This window comes from Rhinopithecus roxellana, chromosome 19 (genome assembly GCF_007565055.1).
Source record: "Rhinopithecus roxellana isolate Shanxi Qingling chromosome 19, ASM756505v1, whole genome shotgun sequence".
Lineage (NCBI taxonomy): Eukaryota > Metazoa > Chordata > Mammalia > Primates > Cercopithecidae > Rhinopithecus > Rhinopithecus roxellana.
The window spans coordinates 21403394-21427718 of NC_044567.1; the positions used below are offsets into that span (position 1 = coordinate 21403394).

Below are 24325 nucleotides of genomic sequence, written 5' to 3' on the forward strand. Positions count from 1 at the left end.
AAACTATATTAATTTTGGAGTCCATAGTATAGAATGGGCTCAGCTATGTCCATTGCAGCTGCCTCTGAATCTCTGAATGTTGTTTTAAGGATTTGGGCTTTGGTTGCTGGAATTCTTATTCAGCCATGGCTTATATTTTTGCTTAATGGTGCAGTCATAATCCTCAGAGAATGGAGGACTTTAGATTACAGGAAAAAAATAGGCATTTTGTTTAAAACTTTGTCTTTTTATTAAATCATTTCTTTTTACTTATCAGTAAATAAATTATTCTTCCTCTACGATGTTATTTTTTTGTGATTTGATACTTCCATTGTTTGATAAATTATAAGGAAATATATTATGTGGGAATATGTCCAGATGGCTTATTTCACTCATTTTCCTTCACATTCTGTGAAGAGATGTGGCAAATAGTTTCACCCCCATTTTACTGGTAAAAAAGGTGAGACATAGTGATCTTCAACTTCATGCCAAGTAAAGATTGGGCCACCTATTGCTAATGCCTCTGCTGCTTTATCTTTTAAAGGTTACATGGTTTACTTTATTTAATCTCTCTGTGGCTGTTGGACAGTGGTTTCAATTTGCTCATTCCTACTGCTGGGCAAACCAAAATATCCTGTGGGGTGTATCTGTTTTTCAGGTGTTCTACCAAATATTATAACTTCTACCTGCATCTGTATTGGCCAGCCTTATAATTTCTTTGGCTTGTATTCTTGAGTTACAGGTTCCCAGGGATGAACCAATTCACATTCTCAATGTGGCTATCAAGACTGACTGTGATATTGAGGATGACAGGCTGGCAGCTATGTTCAGAGAATTTACCCAGCAAAATGTAAGTTCTCGATTGGGTGGAAGCTCGTGATGGCCCCTTTCCTACTGACTGTGTATCATAGCTATCCTTTTATCACTTGCTAGTTTATGGCTAGTTTATCATAACTCGCAGAACTATGGCTAGTTCTGCCTTTAGGGATAAAATCCCAAAGTAACTTAATAATATATAATGAATATCTTTGTGTGTCAACAGATATAGACCTCAAATATTTAAAATGTTTTTAAGGGAAGTTATGTTGCTAAAGCTCTCCCAGAGCTCCAGTCTTGAACTTCGAATCACTTACTAAGTATTTTCCTTTGGTGACTTTCCACATGTCTAAGCCCAAACTCCCCTCAGGTCCCTTCTGTGTCTTCCCCTCCCCTCCTTTGAAAATATCAGTTATACACCTACCCTCCTTTCAATTTTATGTCACTTGGATATCTCCTGTTGACATCAAACTCCATAGTCTAAATGTCATTTTCCATCATTGTCCTTCACCTCTTCTCATCCCTCTCCAATCCCCTCATAAAACAAAACAAAAAACCTCACAACTCACCATACCTTTTACTCCCAGTCATTCAGAAATCATTGACTTTATCCTTGACATTCCTTCATTCTACCCTTCTACCCACAATCTGTACATATTTGTTTGTATCTGGTCAGTGACCAAGGTCCGCTAGTTTTTCTTTGCAGTCTTTTTTACCCTTTGTCTTTTTCTTCTTTCCAGTTTTTAAATTCCCACTGCCATCTCTAATTCAAACCCTTGCTATCTTACACCTGAGACACCGCAGCAGGGTTACTTGTGATCTACTTATCTTCCTTCACTTTCTCCCTCCAAAGAGTTTCCATTCTGCTCACCATCACTAAATTAAATGTCCCAAATGTGCTCTGACCATGTTATTTTCCCACTTAACAGTGATTCTCTTTGACCTTCTGAATACCTCCTTAACTTTAGCTTCAACATCATCAGCCTATTGAGAGACTAACATGTAGCCTTTGCTATTTTGTGAAAAGACCTTTGTTCATTGTCTAATGTGCCTCATTTACTGTACTACTTTGACTTCCTCTTACCTAGAAAGTTTTCTTTCACCTTTCTTTCTAAATCCCACTTGTCTTAAGAACTGTCCCAAATTTCACCTCTTCACTGAGGACTTCTGAGTAGCCCTAACTAAAATGTATGTTCCTCCTTTGAATTCCTAATTGGTCAGCATACATTTATTAGCAATAATAATGCCAGCCAGGCACAGTAGCTCACACCTGTAATCCCAGCACTTTGGGAGGCTGAGAGAGGAGGACCGCTTGAGTCCAGAAGTTCGAGACTACCCTTGGCAACATAGCAATAATAATGCCTTTTATTTATAAAAAAAATTCTACCTAAATTTTTTATTTGCATTTTACCACAATTCCATGGGGTTAGATAAGTCAGGAATTATTCCAGTTGTACACATGGGCAAAAGCTGGAACTCAGAGAAATTAAAACCCCTAGGTCACCAGCTAGAAGGTGATAGAGCAAATACTAGAACTTAAGGATTTGATGCCAGGTGTAGGGGGCACAGATCTAGGTAATAGTAAGTAATACCTTCTTTGCCCTGAAGATGCTTATAGTCTAGTTGAGGAGACAGGATAGGCATGCTTAAAACAATAATCTACAGTTATATTTCATTATGATATGTGATAGATGGCAAAGTGTCATCTTAAACTGCCCTTGATGGCAAGACCCATGTGTTCTCTTGGAGTGGACAGCACTTAACCCATGGTCTTGTTACAGAGAAAGAACTCAGTAGATGTTTTCAAAATTTAATTCAGTGGTGTAGACAATTCGTACCATTGGCATTCACATCATGTAATGCTAATGGTAGATATCTAGGGGAAAAAATGGTAAATTTGTGATGACTGTAAGTCTTAGTACTTATTCCATGATGCTATCGTGGCACTTAAACTAACTGTGGAATTGTAGTGGCCAATAGGAGGAAAAGGTGCTTCTAGAGACGTGAAAGTAGGGGACATGCCTGGGGCTTTTTCTATAGACAGAAATTTACCTTCCTTCTTGCCCTTGACCAGTGACCATATAAAATTAACCTAAAGCCAGTGATCAAGGTAATCTTTGCGGGAAGAGTCTTTTTTTTGAGACGGAATTTCACTCTTGTTGCTCAGGCTGGAGTGCAATGGTGCGACCTCAGCTCACAGCAACCCCCGCCTCCTGGGTTCAAGTGATTCTCCTGCCTCAGCCTCCTGAGTAGCTGGGATTACAGACATGCGCCACCACACCCAGCTAATTTTTGTATTTTAGTAGAGATGGGGTTTCTGCATGTTGATCAGGCTGGTCTCGAACTCCCGACCTCAGGTGATCTGCCTGCCTCGGCCCTGCAGAGTGCTGGGATTACAGGCGTGAGCCACTGCGCCCTTCCTGGAAGAGTCTTAGTGTTATACATGGCTGCTGCTGCTACTTCATGAAATAATCTATGAAAGTATCTTTCTAGGTTTTGAGGCACTGGTTGCCCATGTTTGAGTATTTTTCCATAATTTGACAACTTGCCATTTTTTGTTGCCCTCAAATCTAAGTGTCATATTTATCAGCACATGTTGATCTACAAAGACATTTTCAAACAGGCGCAGTGGCTCATGCCTGTAATCCCAGCACTTTGGGAGGCTGAGGTGGGTGGATCACAAGGTCAGGAGTTCAAGACCAGCCTGGCCAATATGGTGAAACCCCATCTCTAGTAAAAATATAAAAATTAGCCAGACATAGTGGCGGGTGCCTGTAGTCCCAGCTACTCGGGAGGCTGAGGCTAGAGAATTGCTTGAACCTGGGGGCAGAGCTTGCTGTGAGCCAAGATTGCACCACTGAACTCCAGCCTGGTGACACAGCGAGACTCCGTCTCAATTAAAAAAAATATATATATATATATATTTTCTTCATATTCGCTACATATGTTTGTAACATTAATGAGAAATAAGAAATTACCCTTTTCCTTGACTAGATGTGGAAACTAAGGCACAGAGAAATCCAATGTCTTTGCCTAACGCTATTTAGAATGGTAAAGGTAGACTGTGTAGACACTCTAAGCATAGAGAAGCTATTTACTGCATCAGGTACTGTGCTTATCCAGGGACATTTGGCATTTTCATCTCCTTGTTAAAATATATGTGTGTGTATATATATATATATGAAAGAAAAGAAAAGAAAAGCAATTTAAGGAAAAAAAAAAGATGAAGTGGCAACTAGTTTTGTTTTTCACTTCATGATCATGCTCCTAGCAGTTTAAAAAAAAGTTTTTTTTTTTTTAAAGCACACATTAAACTATCAAATAGGTTCATCCAAATTGTCCAAATAATCTTCTAGTCCCAGCATGTCTTTTTTTCTCTCATAGAAATTAGGATCATATATTTGTAAATGACTTGTGGAGGAGATTGAAGCAGTCAGTGTAAATGGAGTTTCTCCAGGTGCTGACGCCTAATCGCTGGGTAATAGCTGTGGACTTGCTGTGAGACCCGCATTATTACAATGTAATCAGAATCCTGTTGCTCTGCTGTTATTGTCAGCCACTTGTGGAATTTTAAAAGCAATAACAATTTTATTTTAAATCATGGCATTATTAAAGTTATTTTCTTCCCTTGCCAGAACATAGCTATTGATGCACTGATGCTTGTCTTTGAAGGACTTGACTGTAGTGGAATCTTTGTTGATGTCAGAAGAAGTATTTCTGTTCCTGGCCACACTGAGAAACCCCCCCTTTCTTTTGACACATTTTTTTCATATTGTAGTGTCAATACTTGGTTATTTACAGCAAGGAGTGTGATGGCAGTACAAATAATTTTTTAAGGCAGTTAAACCAAATTTTATTTATATTTGGCCTGATAATTTATTATTCTATTATTTGCTTATAGAAAATTAATTTTTCCAGTTATCTTTTGTTTATGCTGTTAATAAAATTATTTTATTACTCAGCAATGCCATCGCAGAATTGAAGAAATTGGAAGAAATAACCCAAGAATGTGCTTCCTTATAAGGGGAAGACAATTTGAATTAAAAAATATAATATCGTGAATGTTAAGAATTGACGTATAAACATATCTCTTGGTTAGAGTTATAGCAAGAAATGTGGTCAAACTAAAGTCTGGATGTAGGCTGTGAAAGTCCACATTTGTTTTCTGTTTATACTATTCATATGTTTTCTCAGGTCATTCAACTGGTGGGGTTGCTTTTCTACTTGTTGTTATAATCCTTCTTCGTTAGGGACCTCTAAACCCGTGTCTTTTACTTAATTCATTAATTTGTTTCTTTGTCTCTGGCTTTTGAAGGGACAGTATAGGGAAGTGAACAGTATAGGGAAGCGGAAGGCTTAGGTCCGGAGGCCCAAGACTCGTAAGTGGCCATCTTGAAACTACTGGTGTCTGTTGACTTCTTTGTTTTGAGGCAGTCTCACTCTGCAACCCAGGCTGGAGTACAGTGACGCAATCTCGGCAACCTCTGCCTCCTTGGTTCAAACGATTCTCATGCCTCATTCTCTCAAGTAGTTGGGATTACAGGAACATGCCACCACATTTGGCTCATTTTTTCTATTTTTAGTAGAAACAGAGTTTTGCCATGTTGGCCAGGCTGGTCTCAAACTCCTGGCCTCAAGTGATCTGCCTCCTTGGCCTCACAAAGTGTTGGGATTACAGGCATGAGCCAAGACACCCAGCCTTCTGTTGACTTCTGATATACTAGTTGCCTATGCCTAGTGGAGATATGAATAATTCCTAAATTTAAAGGCCTATTAAATGTTGCTTTTAACAAGGAACCTTTTTAAAAAATGCCTTCATGTGAGGTAAGGGGGACTGTTGTATCAAAGCTGAAAGGTTACAATTTGTTAGGTTGAATTCTAGGGATGCTGTATCTGATGGTAGGTAATATCTACAATCTAAACAGTTTAGGACCTGTGATTTATGTTTTATGGAAAGTCCTTTTCTCTCTACCTTATTTCATTTAGCTTCTTTATCAATGTTAATGTTTACATTTGAATACATGCCCAACAGTATCATTTGTATAAGCAGAAATTGTGTCATGGCCTGCCCTTATGTAAATCAGTTCTGAGGTAATTTAATTGACTTCATATGACCCTTTCTCCTCCACAAAGTTCTCTTTCAGTTTTGTCCAAATCAATATAAAATTTATTTCATAAGACTTAGTCCTAGGAGCCAGGTTGAAATTTGTTCACTTTCAAGTTTGAAGGTACTAAGCTAAGGTAAAGATATTCAAAAAGGATGTTTAACTCCACCAAAGCCTTACGAAGAATGAATGGGATAAAATTTAGAATGAATGGAAATCTCATCTATTTTCTGTTTTACATGTTTTTGCTCCTAGAAAGCTACCCTGGTTGACCATGGGATCCGGCGCCTTACTTTCCTCGTTGCACAAAAGGTATTGACATGTGAATTGCACCTCTTTAGTATTTCTTATGCTGCTGCTGCAACTTAATAAAAAATGGGATTGCAATCTTATGCTTACTAGTAGAATTTATGCAGAGAAATAACCACTTTTCTATAAGTTTAATTTTTAAAAAACAGTTTAACTCATCATCTTTTACTCAATTTGTTTTTGATTTTGTTACTGATTGCCAATTTCTGCTCTTTCCTTCCTTTCTGTCTTTTATTTGAAAGGATTTCAGAAAACAGGTCAACTATGAGGTGGATCGGAGATTTCATGTAAGTAAAATGAACAATAATAAAAGACTACTTACTGTTTTATTTGTTTGCCACTGATTATTTAAACAGAATATATGTTAGAAGGGCTGGACTGATGTTTGGTCCTCTTGTTTTATAAATTATTATAGTAAATATTCAGTTCTCTGTAATCCCAGCACTTTGGGTGGCTGAGGCAAGAAAGTTCCTTGAGCCCACAAGTTTGAGATGAGCCTGGGCAACATAATGAGACCCCGTCCTCTATTAATTAAAAAAAAATTTTTTAATTCTTATATCAAGTATTCCAGCTAAAGGTTTTTTCTTTTTTTTCTTAACCCTATAATGAATTCTCAATGTATCTCTGAGAAATAGTTAAGAATGAACATAAGCATTTATCCAGACGAATAAGGTAGAAACAAGCTAACTAGTAATTTCTTCTATGCTCATAGTGAATCCATAATCAAGAACAGCCAGTTGCACTTTGTGGTCTTGGCTTCTTTATTGAGAATTCTCAATTCTAAAGAACAATGATTTATTATTTAAAATGCCTTGACAGAGCCAAATTGCTATTTTTTGTCTTATGTTAATCCTAGGAACAGGAAATAAGTAAAAATTAAACACTTTGTTGCTTATTCTCCCATTTAACTGAATTAACTGTTAATATTTATGAGATTAAAATTTTTATCAAAAAGAGAATTAAGTTAATAGCCTGGCATCCGAACTGTGGTATACCCATATGATCATACCCAGTACAGTGACAGCAGTAAGGACAGAAATCCAGTTTGGAATCAACATGTCGTTTTCAAAATGACTGATTGGAATCAAAATATTTCATAAAAATTGATTCTAATGTAGCTAAGTCTTTTTTTTTTTTTTTTTTTTGATAAGGTGTCTTGCTCAGTTGACCAGGCTGGAGTGCAGTGGTGCAATCTCAGCTCACTGCAACCTTCACCTCCCGGGTTCAAGTGATTCTCCTGCCTCAGCCTCCCAAGTAGCTGGGATTACAGGCATGTGCTACCACATCTGGCTAATTTTTGTATTTTTAGTAGAGATGGGGTTTCACCGTGTTAGCCTGGCTGGTCTCAAACTCCTGACCTCAGGTGATCTGCCCGCCTCGGCCTCCCAAAGTGCTGGGATTACAGGTGTGAGTCACTGTGCCCGGCCTGTGTGGTTTGGTTTTAGCAATTAAGATAATTTGGTTGTTAAGCCCTGCTTGTTTGCAACAATGAAGATGGCATTTGAGATTCTGGAAAGGACTTTCTAAAGTCAAAAACCTATGTGTGATTGCTTTTATTACCTTTTTGTTTATTAGGTTTTTAGGACTTGACATTTTGTTTTCCTTCATACAGTTCATCTTGTTGGTCTAGTCTATAGAGAAACAAGAGAGCTAAGATTTTCTGAAATGCTTTAGGAAATGTTGTGGACTACATGACTCCCCTGTGTTATTGATGTCAGGAAATCAAGCAGAGTGTAGCTATATATCAATCAATAACTTTCGATAGGAAACGGAGTCAGTGGAGAAGTATGAGGAGCTTAAAAAGAACCCTAGGGCTTTAGGAAGAAAAATCAGGAGCTTAGAGAATAAAATTGATACTTGGGGATAGAATATGAAAGCCCATGAATAAACACTGTAGCTGGTAGATGCTGATCAGAACTAAGGTAGACATGCCAGAGCCAGGCTCTGGATTTTAGAAGAGTATTGTGCTACGTTCTTAAATGTTACTGTGCTTTTTATCACAGACTTTAGAATAATAGCATATTCTAGGGAATAACACTAAATTTGTAAAATTGCTTTCCTTTTTGCTAATGGATTTGATGGAGTCTTCACATCTATAGTACACTAACTGGTTTCTATAATAAATACACTGATCAACTAAAACTGTGCACTAAAATTTTTAAAAAACCAAAGTGATTAGTTCTCACTGACATTTTCTCATATATGTAACACACATAAAAAAACTTATCTCTGAATCTATAGTGTATAGTTATAAATATGCCCTAATATTAAGAGTATATTTAACAGCTTTAAAACATTTTTTTCTCTCTGCTGTCCTGACATTTCTGGATTTAGGTTTAATAGGGACATGTATAGGCAAAACCGGCTAGAAAATTAGGCCAGCAGGGGGTCTTCCCTGACAATCATTGTCTGATTCCTATTTATAGTGGCATCAAGTGGGAAATCAGTTAAATTATCAAGTGACTTGATTTGTCATGAATGTAGGAAAAGCTGCTTTAGAGCAGAGAGAACATTAAGGTTTAATTGTGGACTAGATTTGCTCTGAAGAATTGAGTGGCAGAGGAGTTGGGGTGTTTTTATGTTAGTTCCTTTAAAAATGATAAATGATTTGGCAAGGGCAACTATTAAACTGAACTCCATCTAGAATCTTCTATACAATCCAGGATCTACACTAGCCAGGAAGCCTTGGCAGAAACTGTACAAATCTGGGGGTCACTGTCAGGGTGCTGCTGTGAGTTCTTTTGCTGATGGTAGCTTGACATTCATGAAGGATGCTTAGCCTCTGTCATGTCATCTGATTGTGCTTGCCCCATAGCTAGTGTACTGTGAAAAAGAGGAAGCTTTCTGGGAGTGTCAGAGATGAATCCCTTGATCTCTCTGGCTTCTTGGTAATCCACTGTGATGTATGCAGCCTCCCCTGTCCTATGCTGTGAAATCCCTATATTATTGAATGGAAGAGAGAATCTGCACTTCAGGGGCAAGAAGAGGAGGAAGGTTACCAAGTTTGATTCAAGCACATTGGTTAGTGGAATAAAGCAAGCTGTGTTGTTACATAGTTGTTGGTCTTTCAGATTGCCTCAGAACCAGTACAAGACAAATGAGGGCCAGAGTAGAGGTTCCTAGAGAGCTGTGTGTATTGTTAGGTACTGATTCGGATGCCAGTGATTGCTATAAACATTTAAAATACTTCGTAGTTTAACTGCAGTTGTCCCAGATAGCTGCCCACAGGTATGTCTGTTGCCGCCCTAGTCTCTTGACCCTGCCTGGAGATTATTTCTGTGACAGCAGTCTTCACCAGTGTTAAGGAAGCTGGGAGTTGACTCTGTTTCCCTAACCATCTAATTAAATCAAGTGCCCATAATGGAACTTGAAGAACTGCCTAACATTGATATTTAAACAGAAACTTTGAGGAAAAACAAGTCTCTTTTTGTAAATATATTCTTCTTGTTAAGAAAAAAGAAAGTAGATCATGATGTTCATCTGAAAATAAAAAATAAAAGAAAAAAATGGACAAGATGTTAAAAAAAAAAAAAAAGAAAAAAGATCAAAGCCTTGAATGCAAAAGAGGCTTCTTGAATTTCTGCAGCTATCTAAACTGCAGCTCCACAGTTTTCTGTTAGTTAAAACTTATGGACTCACTCTCTCTTAGTTTCACTCACATTTCAGGTCTGGAATTCCAAAAGATTCAGCAGAAAGTGCTGTCTAATTGGGATATAATATTATGCTTTTTTTTTTTTTTTTAAGTTTCCATATTTTTTTTTCGGCAAAGTTTCACTAAGGACATCGGAATACAAATTTTCAGGACTTCTTATCCCCATTAGGTCCTAAAACCATGATAAGATTCTAAATCAAACAGTTTTACATCTGTTAATAAAACGTTACCTTTTGTTCTTGTAAAATTTCATGAGATTTAAAAAAAAAGTCTACAAATCTCCTGAGAGAGTTGTTGTTTAATGACTGTTGTGGGATTCCCACTTTAAAATGAAATGTTTTGGATTATTTGGATCTTGAAGGAAGAGCTCACTGTCATGAGCAGTTATCATAATTACTAGTTCTTTTTTTCTTTTTTTTTTTTTTTTAAGATAGTTCTGTTTGGTAGTGGACCAACTATTAGTTTTCAGAAGGGTTTGTTTGGGTTTTTGTTTTAATTACAGTCTATATAATTAGTTCTCAGCATGTTGAGGTAAAAGAGAATTGCACCAGCAAGCTCCCAATTTCTTCATCTCATTAGGTTTTTAACACGATTATTAGTATCATAATCAGCTATGATGTTTTTTGTTGCAGGTTTTCACATTCTCTGATTTGCAGGGTGTCTTGATTGGCTAATTTGGGCAAATTATTTTGATTGTCTTGATGATGGTTGGCTGATTAGAACACAGCAGGGGCATAATTTCTTCCTGTGAAATGTTGCATTCTTTTGTTTTTTGGTACCAGAACACTAAGAGGGTTTTTCTTTGTATACATTCAATTATGATATTTGCCCATGACAGTAGTAGAATGCTTGGAAAGCAAATACATTGATGATGGAATAAGCATGAATGCTTTCAGTGGAAAAACTGGCAGTATGAGGATGAGATAGGATAAAAGAATTTACTAAAACCGTATGATCAGACTTTTAGATTTCTTCTTTTCTGTGATTTCTGTGATTCTGTGGTTTTTGAGTGCCAAAAGAGATTACTTTCTATAACAGTCTTCAGACTTCCGAGTCACTGAAGAATTGCTTGGTAGTCCCACTTTTCCATTGCATAGAGGTTCTTGCCATCTCTTGTTCTGAATGTTTAATACTTAAATTGAGGATTTTACCAGGGAGTTACAAATTTACTCAGAAGTTTAAAAAAAAAAAAAAGATTGTTTATATGATCTCATGACACCTTTTCTTAGCTAACCTTAATGAAAATGGTTTTTCTAATTGGTAGTCATTGCCCACCTCTGCCAAGTATCAGTCAGTTTCTTCATTATTTGTATTAAAGGCGTTTCCATTCAAACTGCTTTATATGCCTTTCAGTTACTACAAATTTTCTTAATTGGTTTAGTGGAAAAGAAAGCATTTTTTTATTACTGTTGTTTTGTTTTTGAAAGGAAATGGTTTTGATACTTGATACTACGAATGTGCATAATTAAATAAATGGCATCCTAAACATTTTAATTAATTAGCTAATAACAGTTCAGGCGGAATAGAAAAGTGTGTGCTTAAAATATCATTTTATCAGTTTCCTTGACTTTTATTTCAGAGAGTTCCATGGAAAGATTTTGTCATTCTTCCTTTTTTGACATGTGTTACTTTTTAGGTAATGCTCTGAAAGCTGTACCTCACTAGAATAAAACCAAAACTAGGTTATATAAAACCATGAGCATGATATTTACTGACACCTCACCTGAATGCATCTTACTTAACCTTGAAGTCATCCCCATGTGCTTCACTCTCATGGCAGGGAGGAGGGGTCAGAGAATTATTTAGAACAAAACTTCATTAGGAGAAGTTCAGTACTGTGTAAAATCCACTTTAAAAAGGCTTTTAAAAAGGGATTTCCCTGAGGTTGGTAAATGAGCTCCTAGGAACCTTTTAAATGCAGTCTTACAGTTAAAATACCAAGGAAAAGATAAAAAGATTTGTTAGTTGTGCAAGCTTTAGTTAAGGTGAGACTGAGGTATAACACGGAACGTATTCAAGAAATTTTCAGGAAATTCAAGAACCACAGGTTTACAGCATGAGTTTTGCTTTGTTTGCTTTATCCTTTTTAAATTTAAAGTCTTAATTTCTGTGTTTTTGTCTCATCAAAGAGAAATCCTCTAAATGAGGGATTTAGATTATAATAAAAAGAGAAAGGTAATACTCTGCCCTTGAGAGGTGAGAGGGCATGGGCTCTGGCACTAGAGAGACCCAAGTTTATCTTCCAGCTCTGTGATTCTGAGCATATACTTGAGCCAAGGCTTCTGTAAAATGAGGGTCACAATATCTACCCCTAGAGGTTGTTGAGAGCGTCAGATGGGACAACACATGAGAGTACCTGCCACCAGAAGATTTTCAGTCCATGTTTCCTTCACAGTTCCTAAAGCTCATTGAGGATATGTAGGCAGCTAGTCCCAGTCTCTCTGCCTTGTACTGATAAGTGTTTGATTATATTGCACTCATAATGAAGAAGATGCCTAATGAAACCTCCTATAGAGGCAAATAGTAATGACTTGATTTCAGCACTGCCAGTAGAGCTTCCCATCCGAGAAACAGGGGTATTTGGCGTTAGTAAGTTAAATTTCAGAAACTAATGAACTCAGCTAATTGAATTCATCTTTGTTAATTAATAAGGTTCTAGTAAATTGGTTTTTTTTTTTTTTTTTTTTTATAATGCCCTACAAAGAAGCAGGAAGACCTAATGATTACAAGTTCACTAGTTCCACCTCATTCTTTCCTATACATATAGTGGTAGTGACCAAGGTAGTATCTTATATTTTTCATCTTCAAATGTTATCATTTAAACCCTTGACATTATTGACTTGAGAAGGAATGTGAAAATCATGGACTGAGCGCTCTATACTGTCTGACTAGTTTACATTTTAAGAGTTTCTTAAAGAGAAACTTGGGAAATCAGTCCAGTAACTCGGCATAAGGGTATATTGGTTTTATTTGCCGGGTTGTGCCAAGAGCAATATCTAGCAAAAAATTTTTTTTTCACTTGGGAGATTTAAAAAATATGTACATTTTTTTCCCCTTGGGAGAAGGTAGATACTAAAATTAGGTTTATAATGTGGTGATTCTCAAATTTGGAAATGGGGTCAAAGTGATGGTTATGCAGCGGATCATTCATATTTCCTGGACTAAGTTTGGGTAAGAAGCATGTTTTCTAGAAAACTCTCTTCTAAATGCTTAACTGTTTCTATACTATATGTTTGTTTCCAAAGAGCCATGTCTATGAACTTCTGACACATTTTCCCCCTTCTTTAATACAGAGAGAATTCCCTAAATTTTTTACATTCCGAGCAAGGGATAAGGTAAGGATTGATTTCTTTCCTATTAAAAAAAAAAAAAAATTACTTTTTCTTAAAAGCCCAAGAGTGACTTATCTTTGCCATATGTTCTTCTTGCCATTCTTTTTTCTCTTATTGAACTTGTGCTTCCTGTTGCCTTACATGTGTCTTAGAACTAAAACCGATTCCTTTCTGAAAGAGTTTGGCTTAGGAAACAACCAAATGTATTGAGCTACTCAATGAAGGTGATACCTTTCCAAATCATCCTTGTTCTGTAGAATAATCGTAATGATGTGATATTAAAGGACCATTCTTGTTATCTACAAATAGTTCACCAATACTCAACTCTAGTTGATGTGCATTTGTTTTTCAATTTGAAAATACAAAACTTCAGACCATGTTGCTTTCTTCCTGTTACCGGCTTATATTTTTGACTCTCTCTCTCCATTCACTCAATTGACATGTATTCCAGAAAAATAATTTAGTTTCACTGAAACATACAGTACATATACAGTAAATACAGTAAAGTTATATACCAGTGCAACTTTTAAAAAACATTTATAAGTAATTATATATCTATGGATACAGTGTTCCAAAGCCAAATATCTCTTTAATTAAAAAATTGTATGATGTTTGTTTGTTGAGTATTTATTATGTCATTTGTACTTACCATAAGTGAGAAAACTTTTAGATTAGTTAGGTAAGCACAAAATATTGGCATGTGAAGTAGATATTAATGTGAAGCAGACTGTAATTAATATAAAAATGAATTATATAAAGACATTAAATGCTGCAGGAGTTCTAAGGAAATTGAGGTTTTTTGGTTAGTTTTTAATGCATATCATCACCACTTGTAAAAGCATGAATGATGAAAGTTTAGGAATATCATCCTATAAAGTACGTATATAATAGGTACTTTAGTGCCTAATCTTATGTAAGCTATAGCATTAGCCTTGAACATAGCTCATTTTTGTTGCTCATTAGCACATCATAGCTTATGTTTCTATTTTCAGGCATCTCTTTTACATTCACATTCATAGTATAGTGTTGTAACTGCCTCTTTTGAGCTGTTTTTTCTGATTCTTGTACTCAGTTTGAGGAGGATCGTATCTATCGTCATCTGGAGCCTGCTCTGGCTTTCCAGTTAGAGCTGAACCGGATGAGAAATTTTGACCTCACTGCCATTCCATGTGCTAATCACAAGATGCACCTGTATCTCGGGGCAGCCAAGGTGGAAGTGGGCACAGAAGTGACAGACTACAGGTTCTTTGTTCGTGCAATCATCAGGCATTCTGATCTGGTCACCAAGGTGGGTGCTGTACTTTAATGGGATGTCATCCCTGAGGGAAGGAACAGAGTAATATATATGATTCAAAATCAGGTTTTATGCTTCTGCTGAGAAAGAGCATAAAAAAAATCAGGTTTTCATTTTTTGAATCAAGGTTCTTGTTCTCTTTCAATGTTTACAAAAGTAAATATTTCATATAATAAAGGCTTTTTTTTGTACAAAGCAGAAAGTGCATCTGAAAAAAAATTAAAAATGAAGGCTCGTTTTCCACTTTAATTTGATTTTTCTTAGTAGCAGAAGCATAATAGCACTCAAGAAAAGAAAAAGCATACAAACAGAAAAATCCCAGGAAGAACTGGGTGATGATAGAGCATAAGGAGATAAGTTAGGAAAGAGGCGATCCCATTGTACACCTGTCTAGAGGTATGGATAGTGTCTGTATATAGCAAGGCACTTCCTGATGTGTTCATTATTATTATATCCCAAAGCTGTACCCTTTCTTCAGCTTTTCCTTTCTAAATAGCTCTGTTTGGCATATGTGAAATATCATCCTATTGAACTTACAGCTATGGGGATGCCCAGCATTTCTACCTCTTGGAAGGAAATGATACACTAAGAGTAAGGAGAAAGGGCTGACATGGACTCTTTATCTGACCCTTGCCTGCCCCTGCTCCCTGTGGTTACTGGACTGACTCTAGGGAGAAAGATAGTGTCTTCACCAGGTGCCTTATGATTCATGACATACTGCCACTTAAGTGATTATAATAGCCATTTCTTTATTGCCTCTTTTAAAATACACTAATGTTGATTATTTTCTTCCTGTGTAGGAAGCTTCTTTTGAATATCTGCAAAATGAAGGGGAGCGGCTACTCCTGGAAGCCATGGATGAGTTGGAAGTTGCTTTTAACAATACAAATGTCCGCACTGACTGTAACCACATCTTCCTCAACTTTGTGCCCACGGTTATCATGGACCCATCAAAGGTACATTTCTCCTTAACTTCTCTCCCAGCACTAGCAAGCATAAGCACAGAAGTTCATTCATATTTATCTCACTTGGACTTGGAAACAGGTACTCTTGTTCAGGCTGTTGAGCCCTTAATCTATAAAGTTTATAGAATGTTTATAAGATTGAGTTTCTGGGACAATGTCAAAAATTTGATATAGCCATTAAAAAAACAGTTCTCAATGCTGAAGGTGGTATGGTGTTAGCTTGCTGGTCAATTATAAGCAGTACAAAAACGTGAAAACCTTTTCTTTTGTTGGTACCTGTTTTATGATATTTGCTGTAATAGTGGTCCAGTTTTGTATTATTCCCTACTATTTCTCATCTGGAATTATTAATTTTACTGTTACTAAGCATTTTGGCTAAATTACTGCTTCTGTGCCCTAAATGTTAATTACGTGGTGGCCTTAGTGAGATGATGCACCTTCTCAAAGTGTCTAACCTATCTCTCTCTAGTGTTTTTCCACAGGGAGAGAATTTGGCTGATAAGGAATTTCACATGTATTATGTATATTTTCTTCCCTGAGGGTCTATTCTAAAATGCATTGTATATAATTTAAGGAAGAAAAACAAGGTGATTTTGTACTTGACCTTTTATCCCCAGTGTAATAAAGACAAGTTGCTCTCTGTTTCTGCTCCCTCTGATGCTTTCTTTCTTTTCTTTTTTTTTTTTTTTTTTTTGAGACAGAGTCTCACTCTGTCACCCAGGCTGGAGCAGTGGCACCATCTCGGCTCACTGCAACCTCCACCTCCCAGGTTCAAGAGACTCTTCATGCTTCAGCCTCCCCGAGTAGCAGGGACTACAGGCGTTTGCCACCATGCCCGGCTAATTTTTGTATTTTTAATGGAAACAGGGTTTCACCATGTTAGTCAGGCTGGTCTCCAACTCTTGACCTCACATGATCCGCCTGCCTCGGCCTCCCAAAGTGCTGGGATTACAGGCATGAGCCACCATGCCTGGCCCCTTCTAACTCTTTCTATCATGATACTGTGGAATTTAGATAGGAGAACCAGTATCTCTCTTTTTCAAGATCAACTGTAGGCATGAATTTTTGCTGCTGCTGCTGCTTTTTTTTTTTTTTCTTCTTCTTCTTCTTTTTTTCTTATAGAGACAGGGTCTTGCTATGTTGCCCAGGCTAGTCTTGAACTCCTGGCCTCAAGCGATCCTCCTGCCTCAGACTCCCAAAGTGTTGGGATTACCGGCATAAGTCATCATGCCTGGTAGACTTTTGCTTCTTGAACTTAGTATCTGAGATCTGAGAAGTAGTTTTCTACCTTTTTCCCTTCAAAATTCCAAGCTAATGATGGGTTGCTTTTGTCTGTAAGGAAAGCCAAGGACAGGGCTACTCTTTTGACTCAAATTGCATCATCTAGTTTAAGCAAAACTTCTCCTAAGCATTCTGGCACTAATAAGCTGGGAGACTTAAAACGTGGCATGGACACTGTACAGCTGTATTTTTTTAGATTTGGCTTACCTTTTTTCTGAGTTTTTCAGATCAGCCTCAGCTTTCATTCTAACCACCTATATACACTGACTCTGCTTTTCTAATGATAGATAGCTGCCAATTTTCTGTACATAAAGATTGTTGGCTTTTGTTTCCTTAAGAAAAGAATGGATAAATGTCTCTTGGTTAGCAATTAAGTGTGATAATAGAGGTTAACTCCCTGAAATTCATTCTAACTTAAAATTCTGTGGTGCAGAAACAAACTGCAAGGGTGGCACATACTACTAAAGAATCACAAGAGAAAGGGAATGTAAGATATTCTTGAGATTTTCTAAGAAGTTGAGGAAGCATTTTAGAAAGATACTTCATTTAAGGAAACATTAATTTCGAATAACATGTTCTAGCTGCATTATGTTCTATGCAGCCATGTTGGGGGAAAAAAGTTTTGCTTTAGTATGTAAATAACAAGAAATCATGTCTAAGGTCATTTAGTTAAAATAACTGTCCTACCTCTAAAAACTAAGAGCATTAAGCTGCCTTGGTATAAACTTAGGGAAACGTGGGAACATCTGCCCCATCTTCTTAAATCCTAGATTGACTTAGCAGTGGCCAAGCTTCAGAGCTCTGTTGAGAGAGAATGTTCTAGCACCACCTACAAATTGCCTTTCTTTAATTTATGCAATTTACCGAGAGACATAATTATAAAGTTTAATAAAATTGTATGGAAAAAAGCTCATGGTGGTAATTGCTATGTTGATTTAAAGTCCTGTAAGTGTAATGAAACATAGTTACCATGCATATAAATGCTACTTAATAGCTATTTAACTCGAGATTTTATTCTTATTTGGGGCTTCCTCTTAAATCCCATGGCTTGTAATTTTAGATATTGCAGATCTTTGATATAGAATATGAATATAATTGGGAAAGGGTAAGGAGTTGCAGAGATTTGGGTGTTGTTATCCAGAGAAAACGACTCCAATGCCAGGCCAGCATGAAATTGTCCCTGACTTGTTCCAAGAAAGAATAGATTTGGGGAGAAACTATCTGACCACTTTTTGTAAGGTGTGCATCTCCACAAACCAACCTCTTTTTTTTTTTTAGCCTTTCTATCTCAAATATGGGCAGACCTGAAACAGGTCGTAGTTACAAGATATTTAAGTTTTGTGCTTGGTAATGTGTCTGTGTCAGATTGAGGAATCTGTGCGGAGCATGGTAATGCGGTATGGAAGTCGCCTGTGGAAATTGCGCGTCCTCCAGGCAGAACTGAAAATCAACATTCGCCTGACACCAACTGGAAAAGCAATTCCCATCCGCCTCTTCCTGACAAACGAGTCTGGCTATTACTTGGATATCAGCCTATACAAGGAAGTGACTGACTCCAGGACAGCACAGGTACAATACTCAAACAGGCTCCTCAGAGTTTCGATTTGGTCCTACAGATAAGACACTCGCCCTTGTTATAGAAGACCCAAACTCACAAATCCCATTGGTTCACCTGGTGGGGTTATCCTCTATGAGATTAAATGATTGTATGAATTTGAAAAACTTCATCTGCCTTTTAAGATGTGCCTATGTTCTCTATCATGGCTGTTATAAAACCATTAACCATTTGTTATGTATTGGTGAGCACTAACAGATGCCAAGTGAACCTGACTCCAGAGGTTATTCTGCAGTTTAGGGCTCTTTTTTTAGAGGGCTCGTGGGTTATTTCAGCAATCTAATCTCTGGTCAGATGCATCCTTTCTGTTTTCACCATAATTAAACTACTCATTGGCAAGTGAGGAAAAGAGAATTGTTGGATTATGTCACCAACTTCTATGTTAAAGAAGGAAAATTTCAACATAGTATAGTGGCCTGAGCCCTACCCATCATCAGTGACTATCATGTTTATCTATTGTGTTCTGTTTCTGTTTTTATCATATTTATTGTTATCTATTATGTTGTTTCCTTTCCTTCAGAGATTTCAGGGTGTCATATATTATACAAGAACAAAGTGGCAAATTTAAACCCGTTTTCAGGTAGGAAAATTGAGAATGTAAAAATAGAAAGTGAGTCAGTACACTAATTCTGTGAAGCAGATAATTCCCTTTTAATCTTTTTTACTACGTCGGTTTCTAAATATTTGGGCTTGTTACTATGATACTGAAATTAGGTTGGTTCACCATTGTTCACATTTTTGAAGAACTAGGATATTATTTTATGGCTTTGACCTGAATTCAAGAATTACATTTCTTCTGATTAAAGGATGAACATGCTCCAGTATACATAAACAGGAGTTTCAGTCTATTCCATGCTTTGGGTGCCAGGGAGAGATTATGTGTCTCTTGTTTTTATCTATATCCTTTTAAATCCAGGAATAGAGTCAGGAAAATACATTTTTCAATCTTTTGAAGATGAATTTTTAAGAATCTCAGTTTGGACCGTTGTCAGAATGACCTTTCATTTTGTGCTTTGATTCCCAGTGAGGTGGCTAGAGAAATCTATCCTATGAGAAGTCAGCAGTTAAAAACACAGAGAGAGAGTGCGCAAGAGCGTGAGTGGTGACCAAGAGAAAGGGTATTCAATATTTTTTGCTGTATTTGATGTTTTTTTAGTACAACTTTAAAGACATTTTTAGTCAAAGCTTTCGATGGGTAGGGATGTTTTTAATTAACTTCTACAATAGCTTCAAGGCAGGTCTATTCTTGTGAAAAGTAAGATGGCCACTTGAGATTTTAATGTTTTTGATAAATATGTTTGTTCTTCATAACTACTTTTTTTTTTTCCTTTCCTTTATTAGGAAACTCTGAGATTTCCCTCATGCTAGCTAATGGTGACACAGGAACATGAAAGGCACAGATGCCTTCAATCGGGGTTTAGTATTACACATGGTACAAAATAAGCACACAATAAGCGTCTGAAAGAATGAATAAACCACCTTCAGCCTGAAGGAGAACCCCTGTTACCTAGCGTCCTGCATATTTTAAAAGCCCTGAAGGAAGTGGTCTACAGGCTCTTCACTTGAGAGAGTTCAGGAGCCACTGCCACCCGGGAACTAACTTTTGAGCCTGTGGCTAGAGGTGGAAACTGACAAAAGGAGCAGCCTCCAACCCAGTTCTGGTGCTCCTAATGCCTTCATGGTGCTTATTGTCAAACTGGTTTTCCCTTTCTTTAATGAATCATTGTATGAATTTAATACCAAACCATGTCTGTTATTCATTCATTTGTTTTTTTAATTTAATATTGATTGACTACTTATAGTATGTCAGGCACTATGCATATAAAGACAAAAAGCAAACTGTACTCAAGAAATTTACATCACAATGGAAGAAGACAAATGATTTGTTTCTCTGTGGCAAATATGTGCTATTATAAATAAGTACAGGGTTCTAAGGGAGCAGACTATGGGTCAGAAATTATTTTCTGAAATCTTTTTGATGGCTTCTGGTGAAAGTTGTGTGATATATAAAATGTGTGCATATTTTCACGAACTTCTAAAACATATACTTTACCAGTTTTTAGTTACTGTGTTCATTATAGTAGAAAATGGAACTAACATAGATAGTTGAGTCTTCAGGAACTCCTATTACTATCAGCCTCTTGCCCTAGCACATCGTTTATTCATCTGCCAATAAGGAACAAGGTTGATTGGCTTGAGTTTTATTTTGTTTCATTTTCCTTGTACAGTCTTTGTGCTATAGGCTGTAATGAACACTGATGTCAGGCAGTCATAATGGGGAGAAGAGATTTGGGTAATCCATTGCATAAGTGAATTGATTTCCATTGTGCAGTGTAAGAGAAAAATAACATTTTAGGCTGGGTGCAGTGACTCATGCCTGTAATCCCAGCAATTTGGGAGGCCGAGGCGGGTGGATCACCTGAGGTCAGGAGTTTGAGACCAGCCTGACCAACAAGGTGAAAGCCCATCTCTACTAAAAATACAAAAATTAGCCAGGCGTGGTGGCGGGGGCCTGTAGTCCCAGCTACTCAGGAGGCTTAGACAGGAGAATTGCTTGAACCCAGGGTTCGGAGGTTGTAGTGAGCCGAGATCGTGCCACTGCACTCTAGCCTGGGCAATGCAGCAAGAATCCATCTCAAAAAAAAAAAGAAAAATAGCATTTTAAAATCATCTTTGGGCCGGGCATGGTGGCTCATGCCTGTAATCCCAGCACTTTGGGAGTCCAAGGTGGAAGGATCACATGAGCCCAGGAATTCGACAGTAGCCAGCACAACAAGGCAAGACCCTGTCTCTACCAAAAAAAAAAAAAAAAAATAGCCAGGCATGGTGGCATGCACCTGTAGTACCAACTACTCAGTAGGCTGAGGCAGAAGGATCACTTGGGCCCAGGAGTTTGAGGCTGCAATGAGCTATGATCATGACACCACACTCCAGCCTGGGCGAGAGAATGAGACACTGCCTCTAAAAATAATAAATAACGCCTTTATTGAGGTGCAATTTACCTATAAAGAAATGGACTCCTTTTGTGTGTGCAGTTCAATTCATTCTGTCAAATGTATACACCATGTAAGTACTACACAGTCATGGTAGATAACATCTCATCACTGCAGAAAGTTCTCTTATTTGCCTTTGCAGTCAAAGGTAGAAGCACCAACCCTGGCCTTAGGCAACCACTGATCTACTTTCTGTCACTATAGATTAGTTTTGCCTGTCCTAGAATTTAAACAATGTGTACTAGTTTGTGTCTAGCTTATTTTACTCAGCGTAATATTTTTGAGGTTCAGCCATGTTACATAGATTATGTGTATGTTCCTTTTCATTTTTGAATAGTATTCCGTTTCATGGATTTTTTTTTTTTTTTTTTTTTTTTTTTTTGAGACTCACTATCTTTTGAGTCTCACTATTTTGCCCAGGCTAGAGTGCAGTATTGTAATCATAACTCACCACAGCCTCAACCTCCTGGGCTCAAGTAGTCCTCCCACCTCAGCCTCCCAGGTAACTGGGACTGAAGGTGTGTACCACCATGCCCAGCTAGTTTTTAAATTTTTTGTAGAGATAGGGTCCCACAATGTTGCCCAGGCTTGTCTCAAACTCCTGGGTTCATGGGATCCTCCCACCTTGGCCTCCCAAAGTGCTGGGATTACAGGTCTGAGCTGCCATACCCAACCCCATTTTATGGATTTATCAAAATTTTTACATTCATTTATCAAAATGTTTATATTCACAGATATGTTTTGGCAGGTGAGGTGACTAACCGGGAGCTCTGACATGTTCCAAGGAAATAAGGCTTTCCAGAGTTTCCATCAGATATAGCTTTGACTAGCAAGGGGCACCCCCAAAGGGCAGGCAATATCTTGACACTGTTTTCATTTCTATTTCATTTGGGGATTAGTGACTGCCAACTCAGATATTAGATGGTTCTGTATGAATTAGTGGGAGGAATTATGAGAATAGAAGTCTTTATTGAGTAGGAGAGTGTAAACTAAGACCACATGCCTGTGATGATAGTTTACAACGATTTGTGTGAGGAGTTACATGTATGTTTCCTAAGTCCATATTCAAATTATTGATATTAAAAAAGACTGACTGTGTGTGGTGGCTCACACCTGTAATCCCAGCAGCTGAGGTTGGGAGTTCGAGACCAGCCTGACCAATATGGAGAAACCCCATCTCTACTAAAAATACGAAATTAGCTGGACGTGGTGGCGCATGCCTGTAATCCCAGCTCCTTGGGAGGCTGAGGCAGGAGAATTGCTTGAACCCAGGAGGCGGAGGTTGTGGTGAGCCAAGATCACGCCATTGCACTCCAGCCTGGGCAACAAGAGCAAAACTCTGTCTCAAAAAAAACCGTAAAAAAATAAAAAAGGACTGAAACTCTAATTCTCGTTTTCTTTTCTTTTCTTTTCCTTTTTTTTTTTTTTTTTTTTGAAATGGAGTCTTGCTAGTATGTACCTAGATTGTTTTCTCCAATCCCCTTCCTCAGTGCACGATTATGTTGCTTAACTATGACCAGCGTGTCTTCATCCCAAAACTTGGCCAAACTGAGCCTCAAACCCTATACCTACAGGTCTTGTCTCTCTTAGCAGACAAGAAATGTAGTTCTAGGAAGCTGCTGCGTTTACCCCATTGTCTTATTTTGGTTCGGCTTACCTGCTGAGTACAGTTTTCCCATATTGTACCCTAGCCTTACTTAACACTTTGAATCTCTTAAAACATTATTGCTTTTACTCTGACATTCCTAAGACATTACTAATTCTGCTTCCACCAGGGTGACTTTTCCTATTGACCTTATGGAAGGGGACTGGGAGCTCCAGTCTCTGGGCCTTTAAAGCAGCCTGAGACATGTTTTCCTCATAATAGTACCTGATTGACAAATTAGCAGAACACTCATTCCTCTGAGCTAAGGGGCCAAGGATTTACAGATGAACTGTACCCAGGATTTAGGAAAGTACTTAATTCTATTCTTGTGCATATATATCAGGTTCACAAATCTATTCATTAATGGTAGACTTGTGCTTATTTTGTAGGTCTGAATAGATATGTAGGTATACACATACCCTTACATCCCAATCTCCATTTGTATTCACTGCATTGGAAATTTATATTTTATGTATCCATGCATAAAGTGCCTAGTTTAGTGTTATACAACCTCTGGGCACTCAATAAATATTAATTGAATTGAAATAATGGCATCCCTTATAAATATTCATAAGCAAATAAAACTATCTAAATATATGGAGTATGAAGCACTCCTCTAGAAATATTTGAGTTAAAATGATTAAAAACCAGTGTAGTGATTTCATTATGTGACAATATAGGTATTGCAGGAGCTATTCACTAGTTGTAGACAGTACCTTGAGGAGAAGTAAATACGTATATATATGTATATGTTTTTAATATACATAATTTAATATAATATAGTTATTTTACTGTATGTAAAATATGAGGCTATGTCTCATGGGCTAACAAGAATTAACTATCTAGATGGATGGATGAAATCCACTTCTGGCAGAAATCTTTGAAGCCTTTGCATAGATAGTAATACTTATGAAGTACCATCTAATCAAGTGGACTAAAGGACTAAAGCAAAGATGATATAGTAGAGTCTTGATCTGGCCTTCTGCCATTGGGGAAAGAAGAGAATTATCTTTACTGCATAGCTGTTCTTCAACTTCAATACTAGGGCTGCTCAGACTAGTTAGTTGATGTACTTCATTTCTGAGTATATGACATTCAACTCACTTTAGATGGCTAGCATGGTCAGTCTGTCTTTGGGATGTGAAATGTGCACCATGTTTTCTTGTTTATTTATTTCTTCTTCTTTTTTTTTTTTTTTGGATATGGAGTCTTGCTCTGTCACCCAGGCTGCAGTGCAGTGGCGTGATCTCGGCTCACTGCAAGCTCCGCCTCCCAGGTTCACGCCATTCTCCTGCCTCAGCCTCCCGAGTAGCTGGGACTACGGCCGCCTGCCACCACG

General features: G+C 37.5%; 1 protein-coding gene across 6 annotated transcripts in view; it reads left to right on the top strand.

Moving 5' to 3' along the window:
• Positions 1 to 24325, top strand: part of ACACA (acetyl-CoA carboxylase alpha) — a 342596-nt gene that overhangs the window by 218387 nt on the left and 99884 nt on the right. For all 6 annotated transcript variants that reach the window (XM_030923246.1, XM_030923247.1, XM_030923245.1 and 3 more), the window contains 7 exons: positions 722 to 829; positions 6156 to 6212; positions 6452 to 6496; positions 13155 to 13196; positions 14266 to 14481; positions 15288 to 15443; positions 18099 to 18302. In XM_030923246.1, the coding sequence (XP_030779106.1) occupies positions 722 to 829; positions 6156 to 6212; positions 6452 to 6496; positions 13155 to 13196; positions 14266 to 14481; positions 15288 to 15443; positions 18099 to 18302 (828 nt within the window). The remainder of the gene's footprint in view (positions 1 to 721; positions 830 to 6155; positions 6213 to 6451; positions 6497 to 13154; positions 13197 to 14265; positions 14482 to 15287; positions 15444 to 18098; positions 18303 to 24325) is intronic.